This window comes from Acipenser ruthenus, chromosome 14 (assembly GCF_902713425.1).
Source record: "Acipenser ruthenus chromosome 14, fAciRut3.2 maternal haplotype, whole genome shotgun sequence".
Taxonomy (NCBI): domain Eukaryota; kingdom Metazoa; phylum Chordata; class Actinopteri; order Acipenseriformes; family Acipenseridae; genus Acipenser; species Acipenser ruthenus.
The window spans coordinates 30,050,829-30,066,658 of NC_081202.1; the positions used below are offsets into that span (position 1 = coordinate 30,050,829).

A 15,830-nucleotide genomic window follows, 5' to 3' on the forward strand; every position below is an offset into this window, starting at 1 on the left:
TAACAACTTGTTCCTCACTGTTCCATCAACCTCAGTCAGTCAATGTAACTGAAGTAGTACTTAGAAGTCTGTGCTACTTAATAAACTTAGTACTAAGTCTTTCACCATCAGTACCAAGTAAGATCTTTTTTGTAAGTGTTTAATGTAATGGAAGTTGTGGGAAGTGATCTGGGATTGATACTCACGCCTCCCTCGGACTGCCTTGTGAAAGATCAAAGACTTGCCGGGGGTTCAGGAACCACATGAACATCTGGAACACCTTTGTACCCTGGGGCACAGATACAAGGGTCAATGATCACCCACACATTTATGCACACAAAAAAGAAACTAGTGCCGTGTCTGTATTTAGAGTATGATTTATATTTCTTCTTTATGTAAAGTCAAATTTAAGTGTGAAATATTTCACAATTTGGTTTTGTTCCTTGAATCCATTGTGTACTGAGAATTATGCCACTTATGAGGGTAAAGAGGATTCTGAACAATTAACTACTGTGTGACTACTTGACTCTTATAACCTTTTACCTTCGTGTTAGGAAGAACACTGCCTTCCATTGCCTTTATTTCGATGTGTTTTTGTGCCTATTTACATATGCCTGTCTGTCTACAGGGATTGGACGCATTTGCATATCACACATGTTGTGTAGATGGGCAGTCTCTTACATTACTGATTAATTTGTTATGCAAAAACCCTTCCCTGACATGCATTCTGTAATATTCCAAATAGTTATCATCACGATGGGCACGACAGCAGATCTGACAGACTTTGATAGTTATGTCAGGAGGTGCTTCTGTAGCAAGCACTGTTCAAATTACAGATGTTTCACAAGGAACAATAAATCTGGAGACTTTGCTGCAGATTTGTATAAGGTGGAAGCGGTAATCACTTAGGAATGGTCAGGTACCCCTCGATTACAATGTTAACACCTTTAGCCATGTTGAATGAGTGTCTTCCATGGTAGCCTAACACCACTGCCACTTGCTTGTCTCTTTCAATCCACATTTTATTGAAGCAAGCAATCAAGATCCTTGTTCCAACCAGGTCTTAATTGTTCAATATAACCCTTGTGTTCAAATCAGAATTAAGGACCTGCTTGAAAGAAGATCCTGGATTGGAATGAAGAGAAAGAGTGAGTTCAACTGCCCTGCACCCTATTCACAGTAAAGAGTACTGCTCAAAGGGTAGGGCAAGTCCTGGTCCTCAGAGCAGTCTCACCTGGTTCCCCCCACTCTTTGGATTCACAAAGACAAGGACTGGCTTCATCAGCGGGGACGGGAGGGGCTTGATCAGGAACGGTCGCCACTTGGCTTCCTATGAAAACAGAATCTGCTGTCAAGCACTGGAGCTGCTCTTGTGGCAAATGTTTATACAGGCAGGAGTTAGGGGAAGGGAGTTCATTAGAGAAAAGGACAAAGGTTCCAGACACCACCCTTCACTAGCCATATAGCTCACCCTTTAGTTCACAACTGCATCATTTTGCTACAGTATTAGATTTGTTTTCCCCCATGAATTAATCCTACCAAGAGACTCAATTGATACCTGTTGACCCAAGATGTCTCTCATGAGATACAGCCTATAAAGGAGTATACAAATGTGACAGTAAAAGTCAGAATATTGGGAAATCTGAAGATTTACTGGTAAATGTCGACATTTACCAAGCAAAATGGTAAATGTCTAAAATAGACATGATAACGCTTTAGTTTGGACATTTACTGGTAAATCTTAAGAATAACCAAGTGGCTTTGGCGAATGACCGAATATCTCGCTTTTGTGCATTGTAAGGCTTCAGGAGTCTTCTGTAACTCCAAGTGCCACAAGAGTCTACCATGCTGCAATAAGTAAATATATCTATTCTATCAAAGTGTGATTGTCTGTTGAAAAAACTAAGGTCCTAAATGATGTAATTTGCATTTAACATAATGTTATTTAGCATCAAACTACTGTGTATTTGGAGTACAATATGTGAATTGCTTTATACTAACATTTACCATAATGTTGGTTGTTCTACATAAGGATCATAATATTGTTTGAATTGCTGTACTGTGTATTACTGTAAGCTCATTCAGGATTATTTTCTTAATGGAAAATGCGTATGCAGAAATACATATTGTTCAACATTAATGTTTTTTCATAATGAAAAATGTGAATGGGGAAATAAATACTATTATTTTGTTAATTGACCATTTATATGAGGGATAAATACATTTTTCAATGATATACCTGCATTTAACAATAAACTTCGGTAAATCATGAGATTAACCGGTAAATGACTCTGAACAGCAATCTATCTCTTCATAATTTCAGACATTTACCATCTTATTTGGTAAATGTTAACATTTACCAGTAAAACTTAAGATTGACCAAATTCTGACTTTTACCTGAACAGCAATACTAAAAAGTAACTTAGCAGCTATTTAGACAAATGTTTCGATGAGCCATTTTTTTTCTTAATCCTATTTTTTTTTTCTTAATTCTATTTTTTTTTTAAATTCTCAACTAAGAAGTCAGAAAGTCTTAAATGTGATCATGTTAGTAGACTGAGGTATTAGAGGGTGAGGATATTAATTCTAGGGCTGGGGGGTAATTTCTTTGTTCACTAGTCAGGCTGGCGAGAGGAACATTCTATATTAAAACACGTTTTAGTTTATTTTGTCATGGTTGCCGTTTCTATTCAAACCACATTTCTAAAGAGTACTCACATCTGTTCCCTTTTTGCTGGTCCTTCGTTTGAAAGATGTCCTTTTTTTTCTTCTGCTTGAGTTTTTAAAAGAATTCTGGGAACAGGAAAAGAAAACGATGTACACCTAAATTTTCTGACACCCATTTCTATGTGCTGCCATTTTGTGTCCCTCACCTTGAGTTGGTTAAAGGATGGAGCACTCAACTTTCCAAATTGCAATCCAAAACTTTGCTGCTGACAGCAAATAAAAATAAACTTCAGTCATCCTATATAGTGAGCAGCGTGCTATGTCTAATTGATTCTGATAACTCTAAATAAAGTTGTGTTATTATGAGTGCTTTAGTCTGGTGACACAGAAACACCCTTCTCTTAACTCCCAATATAGAGTGCTACCTCCATTTCTGTGGTGAGACAACTAAAAGTAAAGACAAAAAACAAACAAACAACAAATTATCTGTGAGGAAATTGAGGAAGTGTTTGGAAGGGAGTCCTGACTTCACCTTCCTGCAGGGGCGCTGGAACTAGGGGTGCTGGGGGTGGGGCAGCACCCCCACTATAAAAATTGTTCCAGCGCCTCTGCCTTCTTGTTTGCAAGTGAAGCACATGGGAAACTGAAAGCAACAAAGAAGCACATTACAAAACAAACATACTGCATTGGCGTAAACTTAAAGGCACAAAGTAAAACAGTGGAAGGCTGTAATAATTACAAAAATAACTGCTTTAAAGAAATGTCCTTACCAAGTTCTGTCACAATTGGATAACTACTTCAAATTGTAAGTGTGAAGGATGGACTGACAGGTGCCTCCAAATACCCAAACATTCCTACAAAATTGCTTAAGAATGTCCTAGTTTAATGATAACTGGATAAATGTAAAACTATGTGAAAGTCTTTACTAAAAGTGCAGTTTGAACCATGTTCTGTGAAAGTAAGTGTTTGAACCATGTTCTGTGAAAGTAAGAAAATTAATTAATTTTAAAGGTTTTTCCACAAGCCTTTTTAATGATCAATATAAATGATAAATGGATGTGGTATGTTCGACCACTCCTGTGGCACGACTATAGACACCCCCTACTTTGTACATATACAGGTACTCAAAATAATCAAATCATCTAAACGGGACAAGATTTTATCTCAGGGAAATGTCAAACAGCTGATGGGCTGAAATAATTTAACAAAGTTTTTTGTAATACTAGTGCTGTTATCTGCTCATGGGCACTGCATTAAGACTGTGGAACATTGCCGGAGGTACCCAAATGTAGAATGGTTGGTGGTTTTCCTGGAGTTCAAAACAAATACATAAATGATGTCTGCACTGATTGCTCTTGAATTCAATCTCTGCAGCTGGCCGTACCTGAGGCTTCTTCACTTTGATGATCCAGGAGGGGGGCACAATGACCCCAGCATGACCCCCCAGGGAGCAGGGCTCCTCGATCTGGTGCAGCATGAAGCAGGTCACCTTATTGTGGAACTGATGAGGGAGAAACAGGGAGAAAGTCACACTATAGAGCAGCCCTCTCCTCCATGTTGGCCTGCACCTACTGGAGTCCCCCTTACTTTCTTTGCTGGGCAGAAAGGGTCCCTTTCCAGTTAGAACTGCACATGCTGTGACATTCTGCTTTGCTAAAACTGTGAGAAAGGTGAATAACCCAGGGTTCAATACTAATAAAATACACTACTGAGGGGCTCCATTACCAACAGACCAACATGGAGAAGAGGGAAGCTATACCTACAGAGATGTTCCAAAAGTAAAAACTTAAAGGTAGGGAAAGCAGTAAGTTATTAACACATTAGTGCCATAAAACTACTTGATACTACGAAGTATCCATTTTACTAATAAGACTTTCTTTCCCCCAAAAGATAAAAAAATGTACATAACATAAAAAAATGCTTATCAATGAAACCCCATGACAGTACAAAGTACAGCTATCAAGAAAATTTTAAGTGCAACCTAGAAAGAGCGCAGTATGTTGCCACTGCAGTTGCTGTTTCAGCTGAATATCATTAGATGGCAACATAACCTCAGGAATGGCAGGGGGTTCCTCATAATAAAAGTCTATAAAGAGGGAGTACAATAAAGAAAAAGAAGCACAATCATGACAGTTTAAACCCTACCCCTTGACTTCCTGGAGGCACAGCCTGGCTGTCATGGTAACCACCTTACCTAATTTGACCCACGAAGTGTATCTTTACTTGTTCTGCCCCCTGAGTAAGAAAAACATATTCCAGCTGCCAAAAACAAAGTACATACGGCTGAGTTTTGATTGGTCAATGAAATTATTTCTTTTATTATTTTCTTTTGCTTGCTATTTTAAAGCTGTAGTCCACTCAAGCTCGCCAGAAATCTGGCCTAGGGATGGGCCAGTACAACATTGCCATGGTATGATAACTGTCAAAAAAAAATACCACGGTAACCTTAATATCACAGTATACAGTACATAATGCAAGTTATAAAATGAAGGCTTACTAAAAATGGAGTAATAATACTGTAAATCACTGAAATTACTGTAATTCACAAAAACAATACATGGAATGCTTTAAACTTTGGCTGTTTTATATTTTACTACGACAAAAAGGTGGAAAAAGGCATAGCAATTTTTACGTTTTTTTTTTACGACAATCAGAATATATGTTATACTGCCACAGTATGTATTATTCTATCATTAAGATCTATCCTTTACTCAAAACAACGTGGTGCTGCAGTTTCAATTACAAAAAAATAAAGTGCTTTGTTTAGTTGATGGTAAGAATTAGGAAATGACCGGTCATAATGCTTAAAACACAAAAATGTGCTCATATAGGTTATTATTTAATAGCAGAGAAGAGTATCTATTTAAAAACTTATAATAGTTTATTTATTTTTTTGGCACAGGCTAAATTAAATATGTATAGCAACACCATTAAGAAAAAATATTGTAATACTAGATGTACGTTCATGATTTATATCTACAGTTCCTGTGACATTGCACAAGTAAGCTTCCAATGTTGTTACAAATAATTATTACATTATAAAAAGAATTCTCACTTACCTAAAAAAAAAAAAAAAAAAAAAAAATGTAATACCTTGTCGCAGATAACTTGTTTAAACAAAACTACTTTGAGAATAAGAAGGCTATCGCACTGCAGACGCCGGTCTGCTGATTGAGACAGTGACAGTTTCCTTTAAAAACAATATCAAAATACAGTTCACAAAAACATCTTCCTCAGACACTTTGCTAAGGCTGCAAGTATCATTGCTTGGTTTAGAAGCATGTTTGCAGTAGAAAAATGCAAAGACAAAACAGTGGTGATGATGGTGACTGCCAGTAAGATAGAAGTGGATACAACGTTCAAGTGTGAAGCTGGGCGAGAAAGCTGAGTAGAACTAAGGTGTTCATCTGAAAATTACCTTTCACTTCACTTTGTTCATAGAAACACCATAGCATTAACCATTGTATACCATAATTACTATATTTGCGGTGTAGCACAACAGTGTCAATACCGTAATTAACCTAAACCGCGGTAAACCACAAAAACAGTATACAGACTCACCCCTTATTTGGCCACAGGAGTGCTGTTGTGTGCTGAGGTGATACAGTCCCTGATCATTTTATATACCCCCCGCATGGGAGATCCCTAACTGAGACTGTCGACTTGGCACTGCTAGGATGCAAACCTACACCACTCTGACTTTATGACAAATGTTTTGTGCCTTTACTAGGTAAACCTCTCTGCCATCCCTAAACATTACATTTTTGTTAATATGTTTCCCCAAACTTTGCATCAGAGTCCCCAGAATTATGAATAAGGAGAGGCCCTTTGGCCCATCAATGCTCGTCCAGTTCCAAGTCGCTGTCATTCACCAGTGCTACGGTTTCAGTAAAGCAGGATGGCACAAGACCAACATGGAAAACAGGTTCTCGCTATAGTTTTGTACCTTCAGAGTTCAAAACATATTCATTAAAAAATTAAATTAAACAATTCAAATAGGCTAACTGAAGTTAATTAAGAGTGCAAAAATCAATTTTAAAACATTAGATAAATCACCTGTTACGGCATTATTCTATAGTTGTCTTCTTCCCTGAAGATTTAAACTGAAGTGAATTAAAAATAAATCTTGATCCTCTCCTCTTTTCCCATCTCAATGCCTAATTTTGTGTTAAAGGTGCAGTGTCCACATTTCTTTCTTTCTTTCTTTCAGTACATAAGATTTGTGATAGAGTATGGGGAAACGTTATAGAGGGAAGGTGTACAGGACCCAGAATACTGCATAGTCTATACCCTTTAAAGTGAGGTGGGTAACGAAATAATTACCGTCCTGTTTAAACATACTTGCTGTTGTCCAGAGGGCTGTTTACACGAAAGACAAAGTCAAAGGTCCCGAGAAAAATTGACAAAGTCACAAAGCCAGGACACGCTTTGTCACAGATTATAACAGCTTGCTATCTGTGGGAGAGACGCTGCTGGTACAGATTCTGACTCCTGCAGGAGAGGCAAGGTAACATTCTCATAACTGCTTGTGTAAACAGAGGCTGGTTCTTTTGTGCAGTTGTTAAGATGCTCATTTCTGCAGTAGGTACTTAATGGTTCTCTTGCCCAGCCTCTGCCTGTTAGAAGCAAACACCAATTTGTCTTTCTACAAAATCCACAACTGAGCTTGTATACTACAGGGCACCATCTTGTACTTTTGCAATAATAGCAGGACTGTAACTGTTTAGCAGGTTTCAAGGAGTGAGGAAGCTTGTGTCGCAGCCCCTCCCTTACCATGGTAATTTTGCAGGTATTGCAGTTACCATGTTCTTTAATATTCTTCACCATACCTGTATGGGCTTTACAATGCTTCTACTATGATTATTACACTTTGCTATGTTTTCACTATGGAAAACATTTTAGAACTTCAGTTGGGGAATGTAAACTAATTAGAATGCAAACCATGTTTGATGGAAATGTGTATATACAGTGATGCTAAAGTATGTAGTAAACTGACAACACAATTTGCATTTTATTACCAAACTAAAGCACTGCAGCTTTAAATCAGCTAAATCCATGAGGTAAATAAATACAAGTGTTCATCCTCACCGCTTGCTTGCACCACGAGCAGCTGATGGCAACGATCTCCTTACTGTGGAAGGAGAATTTCTGCTGAAAACTCTAAGAAAGAAAAGAGAAACAAAAAAAACCTTGAAACACCTGAAAAAAATGAATTTCAAAAGAACATGAAATCTAGATAGACAAACGCTACAGTATGAAATGTTGCTTGCCATTTTTGGTGTTGCTATGTTAGCATACTGTAATGTATCTGTGTATTTTCGTTAAATTTGGTTGTATGTATAAGGGTGTGGTTAACAAGCATTTTCTGTGACTGGCAGGTCAAAAGCCCTGCTTGTGTGAATGTAAGGTTGGCAGGGATGGGGTTAATTCTGTCCATGACAACAACCACAGGTGTGGTCATTCCCAATTAGGTAATTGAGTGTTAACTGGAGAATGGCCACTTGTAAAGCAGGGAGAAATCCTTTGTTTGGGAGAGGAAGTTAGGTGAGTGTAACTGTTTTGCTTGTAAACTTTGTAGTGAAGGCGAATGCCCAGCCTACATTTGTGTATTTTGTTTAAACCTTTTATTTTGGCCCATGTAAATAGTTGCTGCACCTGCAAGGTCACAACGTCTAATTGCTGGTGAGAAGCAGAAATGTTTTGCTAGATTAAGTGATAAAGTTTAGAAGCAAATTTAATGTTAACCGTAAGCACATGTTAAGACCAAGGAAGTGTTATGGAATCCATAAAATAACACATACTTATGTGAGGTGGTTAACACAAAGTATAGTACTGGACAAGTAAAAGACATATAAAACTAACGCACCTTTTCCCCAGAGAATAAAATATACAATTAATACTTTTGCATCTAGATTTTTGTATACTTACTTGCCAAGTCATAACCAGTCTGGCTATAAAACGGACTAACCGAATGTTCCATCGAATATGCTGGATTTCTAATTATAAAAATATTGATATGATAGCGTTCTGGCACTGAAAACACCAGCATGATTAATGTATTGTATTTACATCATTAAAGTAACCCTGTGATGCTTTCACCTCACCTTCCCACACTGCTTGCACTTCCCATCCTGGCGACGTCGATGAACCCAGTGGTGCCGAACAATATTCTGCTGGAAAAATAATTTTAAAAAATACTACTAATAATAATAATAATAAAAAAATGTAAAAATACATCATAATAACTCTAGGTTTTATGTAATTACACAAACTACAACCAGTATACATGTAAACACACATTTTTAACATAATGTAGAACTCTAAACTGAACATGAATTTACAATATATACTATATTACATTTATAATGCCCCCCCCCTCCCCCCCCCAGCCTTACCAGAGCAGGACCTTGAGAATGAGGTCAAACCCTGGGAGTGCATTTCAGTTTGACCTGAAGCACAATCAGCATGTAATAAGATCCCAGGACACAACAGCAAAACATGTTTTACATACATACACTTATTCCTAATTAAAGTAAATAGAACAAGCTTAAAAAATGTATTTAGTACAACGAGAGGGAGGCAGTTGAGATGCAGCCCGAGCTAATAAGGTCTATATAGGGTTAAAGAATGATTCTTGAGTTGTGTTGCTCCAGAGAAATGATGTGACACTGTGGCCTTTCCATTCTCTTGTATCCAACCATTTCTATAGAATTACCTCGAGCAGGTCGGGCCCACAGGTTGGAAAGTTCCACATTATTTCTCTGCAATCAAAAAACTGTTTCTGTTCTCTTGTTAGAGACATACACAATACAGCTATAGCACTTGTTTTTACAAATTTCAATTTTTTGACCCCCATCCACTTCTATGTGACCACTTCCAAACTGGCCCCAAACATTTCCAAATGTTGCACACCCCTAGATGAAACTTCTGTCCTATAGGTGACCATACACTTTTACTCATAATATAAAACTACATTTACTCAAATTGAGGAACCAAAGCTTTAAAAAAATATTTTATTTCCTGTTATTTTCACGAGCAACATTATCACTCGTCCTCCGTTATTGTGCTAAAACATTTAGGTTATTTTCTTGTTTATTTTGCTTTAATGCAGATTTTATATTAAAACACTACATTAAAAGTTGCTGTTGCGTCCTGGTACCTAATCAATGTTTTGTAGGTCAGATTTACTCCAGTGATAGGGGACTCCCGAGTGGCACATCCGGTAAAGTCGCTCCGCGTGAAGTGCAGGATGCACCCTATATTGGGGGTCACTGGTTTGTCCAGGCTATTCCACTGCCGACCGTGGATGGGAGTTCCCAGTGGGCGACGCACAATTGGGGGGCAGGGCTCAGGTCGGCAAGGGTCTCCTCGGCTCACCGCACACCAGCGACCCCTGTAGACTGTCCGGGTGCCTGTGGGCTTGCCTGTAAGCTGCCCAGAGCTGCATTGTCCTCCGACGCTGTAGCTCTGGGTTGGCTGCATGGCGGGCCTGCAGAGTGAAAAGAAGCGGTCGGCTGACGGCACACGTTTCAGAGGACAGCGTGTGTTCGTCTTTGCTGCTCCCGAGTCAGCGCAGGGGTGGTAGCGGTGAGCCGAAATACAATTGGCCATTTCAAATTGGGAGAAAAACGGGGTAAAATCAATTGGCGACTACTAAATTAAAAAAAAAAAAGATTTACTCCAGTGGTTTAAATGCATTGACTAGCTTCTTCTGTGGGGTTGCATTCCGTCTGCAGTTATACTTTCTTTATTTTAGTTGTACTGGACTCTTGAGTTTGTGCTTGCTAGTTATTTAACTCCAAGCAGCGAAAACAGAAACTTACATCCCTCAGAGACCTTGAGCCTCCCTCTCGAAAAGTTGGTTTGCATCGGAAATTGATCTGCAGATGAAAAAGAAGATTTCTGAGCTTGCAAAGCTACCCGGATGTGCGCAAATATGATTTTCCATCTGTAAGATGAAATTACATTGTAAAACTCTTCCGGTCTCCTTATTTAATTAGGATACATTAAAAAACACTTCTGTCAAAAGGTTTGTCTTCTAGACTTTTTTTTTTTTTTTCAGATTTGTCTGAAATTTTAAAAAAAAACCTTTTATTTTAAGTAGCTTCAAATGTCATTTTAATTTAAGTTTCTTTATGGTACTTGCCATTATTCTTAGTGGTTCTGGGTTCTGTTGCACTATATTGAGTTATTATCATTTCTCTAAATCTGCCTTTACCTGGTTTTGATCTGCTTGTTGAAGAATTCTAAGTGATGTGACAGAACAGTCTTCCTCATTCCATTTAAATCATGTGACAAGGTGATCTTTCAACTCTGCCAGCCCCACCTACTTTCTCTGATCTAACCATGTTTAAATCTGCCATTTTACATTAAATCAGAATAGTGATTGTTTTTACTCAAGGAGTAACTGTCAGAAAGCAAATGTGGGACACAACACATTTGAAAGTTTTATGACTATAAGGTATGCATAAGCAGGTGTGTAATTAGTGCATGTACATATATGCATGCATGTACATATCCGCATGAGAATACAGAACTGCAGAACTGGTGTATAAGGTGCCACTGGATGTCCCTGTACCTTCTCCAGTTGCTCCATGCAGGCCGTGTGCACCACGATCTTGCATGCTGCGCACTTCTTCCGGGGGGCTGACTTCTTAAAGAGATTGAGCACAACAACAGTCAGCACCTCAGGCTTTATTCAGGGCTTCAGATTCAACACACGTGTAGTATAAAAAATGCATTGTAATATAAGGTAATACTTCATATGTCTCTTTGTAGAAGAGACATATGTGATTTAATCACAGTTTGTAAGATAACATTCAAGGTACTTTACCAGAGATTAAAGCCCTCATATTGACCAATCAGGTTAAAGGAAATCCAATTTCTAATATGGATTATTTAAGACCTGCCGAAAAGTACTTCTTAAAAGGTAATTACGAGTATGAGTACAAGTATCAGCATGCTTCTAATCACAATGTAAGTCACAGACCGAGTGGATTAATAGTCGCTGGAGAGTTCTCTGAGAGTTGAAACGTGGTAGGCAGCGACAGTAGACTATGAGGAATAGTATGCACATTGCACGTCTATCAATGAGACCACCATTTGTTTCCACAGTAGGGTGACATAACCCACAAGAAAATACAATTAATATGCAGGAATTGCAAGCACTTCACGGTGAACGTCAGTATGAAGAATGATTTGCAGGCTCTCTGTCAGCTGTTGTATAGCCTCATGGTCTATATATAACAGCGCCCCTTATGAAGCACAGTGGGTTTTTTGGGGGTTTTATTGTTTTATTGTTGTACACATATACATCAAAACAGAACACTTGCAAACATACAGCACTGTACATTTTCCACATTTATGGTCCCCCCTCCATCAACCCACAGCAATAAAAGAAAAGAAAAAATAAACCACCTTCACACTCCCACCCCCCAGAGCAATGGTATTATTATATTTATCTCTTAAGTTTACCAGTAGTGAGTCCTATCTTGAACTTGAACTGGTTGTAGTGGTACAAGAAAAAAGGTACCTAGTGATCTAACCTATACCGCTTCTAGGTTCTGTTCTGTGTGGTTTCTGTACCCTGTGCATCCCAACTAAAAAGGGATCCCACACCTCTTCAGACACCTGCATTCTGTTTTGTATTTTGTATATCAGTCTTTCATAGGATGCTGTCTCAGCTGAGGTATCGTACCATTCCTCATATGGGATTGGGGTTTGATCTTTCCTGTGACGCAGAATAACTCTTTTAGCTGTTGCAACTGCCAATCCAATTAAATATTTTACCCTTTAACTACTGATGAAGCCTGTGGCATTTTCAGACCGCTCCCTAACAAACCCCTGAGGCAGTGACGTAACTGCAGGTACCTCCAGAAGTCAGTCCTAGGAATGCTGTACTTATTTTGTATTAGTTCAAATGTTTCAATTTTTTTCTGTGTATAAGTCTTTAATATAATGTATACCTCTTTTTTTGCCAACTTCCCCAATTCACATATTTTAGGATTGTTAGGAGAGTCTGGATGCATTCCAATGCTCTTTGAATAATACATGTGTCTGTGCCCAGACTGAAACAGTGTGAGCTATAACAGGATTAGAATGCATTTGCTCAGACTGTTCCTGTTCCAAGTAATCAATTGCGGAAAAGGGTATTTGCATCTTCGCTTCAATATTTACCCAATCTGGTCTTTCATTCCCTATCTTTCTTAAAGAAGCTATTTGAGCAAATTGATAATATTTCAAGTTTGGCAATTTAACCCCCCTTTTATTAAATGGAGCTTACAATTTAGTGAGAGCTAGTCATGGTCCCCCCCAAACAAATTGCAAAAAGCATATGTTGAGTTTGCATTAAAAAAGAGGTTCAACTGTTAAAGGGATCATAGACATCAAGTAGTTAACTTGTGGTGCACATACCATTTTTATAACATTGATTTCCCCCAGATTGGAAGATTTGCCTACTCCAGTTTTGCAAATTGGTTGTAATTGTATCTATAGTAATCTCTACATTGGAGTCCACCATTTTTACCAGCCTAGAGTTTATCAGAATTCCCAAGTATTTTAGTTTATCTTTTAAGTATTTGAATTTACATTTACCAAACAAGAGGAGCTACATTTTGATAATGGTAGGACTTCTGACTGGGGGTCAGAGATGAGCACCAATACGTCATCCACATATAGCATTATTTTGTGTTCCTGGGCCCCCACAGAAATGCCCTTTATGGTTTTGCAAGATCGTATGGCTTCCGCTAAAGGCTCTAAGGCCAGTATAAATAAGAGGGGAGATAAAGGGCATCCCTGCCTTGTGCCCCTACCCAGAAAGCAGAGGAGAGCAGTCCATTTGTTAAAACTACTGCAGATGGGTTACCATGAAGCCCCTTTATGAAAGTTTGAAAGAGAGGGTCAAATCCAATGGTGTCCAGAGTGTGATGGAGATACCCCCATTCAACCATTTACTGCGTCAAAGGATTCATTGCTCAAGAAACTTTTAAACACCACTGTATGCTACAGATAACTCTACTCTGATGTTAGACTCACTGCAATCCTGACAACGCAAGTCTCCTCTCCCAGATAGCACAGATCTCCAGAGCAATTTGTCTCCAGCCAGAGGTGATCTCCGTTTAAAGCATTCTCCTGCAACAACAAGAACGACAAGAATATCATGTAAGTTTCCCCAGGGAAAGATATAACATGTTATACAGTAGTGCTGAGTTTATAATTAATAAAATAAACCTAAATTCTATGACAAACTATTTTCTTCAATGAAAAAGACTTCTAGTCATAACATTTGTCATGGAATTTAAGTAAATAATTTTCTCTTGTTGTGTGAGCTAAACCCTTATAAAACGATTCTTATAGTAAAAATCATGACAAAATGTTATACAGCACAGTGAAAGCATGATAAAGCATAGGTAGGCATTTTAAAGACAATCAAGGTACGACAAAGCATATAAAAATAAAACAAACAAACATGGCAAGCCAAGGAAAAGCATAGTAAAACTGCAAAAATACAATGCAAAAATACGGTGGCAAACTTTAATAAGGCAATGGAGGCTACCATACATTAATTGCACATCTTATGACAAATTATCCTTCCAGAATTAATAAAGACACCAAAAAAATCAAGCCTACCTAATCTAATTTTCTTTTTTTTCACTTTTTTTTTATTAGTCTGGGAGGAGACACCCCTTTTTAACAGATAAAATAATACCATCACACATACAGTTTAAATCAGTACACTGATAAAGTCACAAGTCAAACTGGTTGTCAAATTGTTTCTTTTAAGTTTTACCGTATACTTTTATTGAGCATTTTGAAGCTATGGGTGACTATATGTTCAATAACTTATTTTACCAAATGTACAAAATGAGTTTGATCAAACTCAGACAAGCGGTTGCCAAGATACAGCTTATCACAAGCCAGATCACATTTGCAATTACAATTAATGACTATTTTCTTTTAATTACCTTCAATTATTTGCAGAATAGACATTTTCTTTTCTATTAAGTACAGTACACTGAAACCCCTTTTTGTGAAGACCAGCTCAACCTTAAAACATCTACCCTTGTTAGGACTAACCTCCTACTGAGACCACTTAACACAGTCCCTGTGATCCTTGAATTAGAAGAATCAACTGTAATTCTTTAATCTTTGAAGAAGTTCCCTTTAGCTCACTGTGCTCCCAAGTTGCTGACCCTGCTGTTATCGTAACCACTGGCTTGTTTATCCAGGACCTTCCTGTATCACTGCCTTGCTAATAGATTCCCTTTTCCGAAGATATCCAAGCGTGAAAGACGACACTAATTAGTGATCTGCAGCTTCTTTTTTTTTCTTTGTCTCTCCAGGGGAGAGAAAGATCTCAAACTGAGTTGTCAATTCCACAGAGGGGAAATTAATTACAATTTCTCTGTCCCTGTTTTAGGAGAGGGCCGCTAATTACACCTTCAGAGTTTATTTGTTCCTTTGCAGCCTGCCTTCCTTACCAAAAAAAAATCTGCTAAATTACTGTTCAGTTACTACACACTTGTACTACCAAAGTACAAGACTGTACACAGAAGTATATAATTGTAACTTTCGTCTGGCTTTTTAGTTTGCATACTGCCACCCAGCTCTGCAGACCCCTACATTTCGTTCCCGCTGAACCTGCTGCCTCAAGCCCACCGTGCTCGCTCCCGCTGTGCACGCTCCTGCTGTCCCTGCTCCTGTTGCTTCTCCCTGCCACTCTAAAAACCGCCAACCCTGGGATGATTTTCTTCAAAGACTGGCCCACTGACAAGCTGCTGAAAGCTCTTTTTAAAAAAAGAATTTAAATTCCAGCAGGGAGCGATCAGATCTCTTCATTTAGTTTGTAATGCCAATCCATCACAGCCAAGCCTGTCTTTCCTCCACTCACATTAGTTCAGCAAACCAGGCCTGTCAGCGGATGCTCCTCCCCCACTGAATTGTGTCTCCAAATATTCAATAACATCAAACATCTCATTCAACCACTCAGTGCTACTGTTTCTTCAGTCTCTGACCACCTGGATGTGCTCGATAACAAGATTACTCACTTGGAGCCAGCAACCCTCCCTCCCCCTGCATTAGACACCCCAACAGTGTCCGTCACTTCCACCACTTCAGCCGTGTCCGCCTCCGCTGCTGAGCTGCCAATCTTCACACTTGCGACTGTTTCTACAGCTGGCTTCTCA

General features: G+C 38.5%; 1 protein-coding gene across 5 annotated transcripts in view; it reads right to left on the minus strand.

Moving 5' to 3' along the window:
• Positions 1–15,830, minus strand: part of LOC117419966 (diacylglycerol kinase iota-like) — an 87,458-nt gene that overhangs the window by 34,247 nt on the left and 37,381 nt on the right. For 2 of the 5 annotated variants that reach the window (XM_034033423.3, XM_034033420.3), the window contains exons 3-11: positions 13,681–13,776; positions 11,225–11,299; positions 10,470–10,526; positions 8,751–8,816; positions 7,735–7,806; positions 4,031–4,147; positions 2,698–2,772; positions 1,214–1,309; positions 186–268 (exon numbers count right to left, since the gene is read on the minus strand). In XM_034033423.3, coding sequence (XP_033889314.1) covers positions 186–268; positions 1,214–1,309; positions 2,698–2,772; positions 4,031–4,147; positions 7,735–7,806; positions 8,751–8,816; positions 10,470–10,526; positions 11,225–11,299; positions 13,681–13,776 — 737 coding nt within the window. Of the gene's footprint in view, positions 1–185; positions 269–1,213; positions 1,310–2,697; positions 2,773–4,030; positions 4,148–7,734; positions 7,807–8,750; positions 8,820–10,469; positions 10,527–11,224; positions 11,300–13,680; positions 13,777–15,830 lie in introns of all 5 variants that reach the window. The other 3 variants (XM_034033422.3, XM_034033419.3, XM_034033421.3) reach the window with 2 other exon arrangements.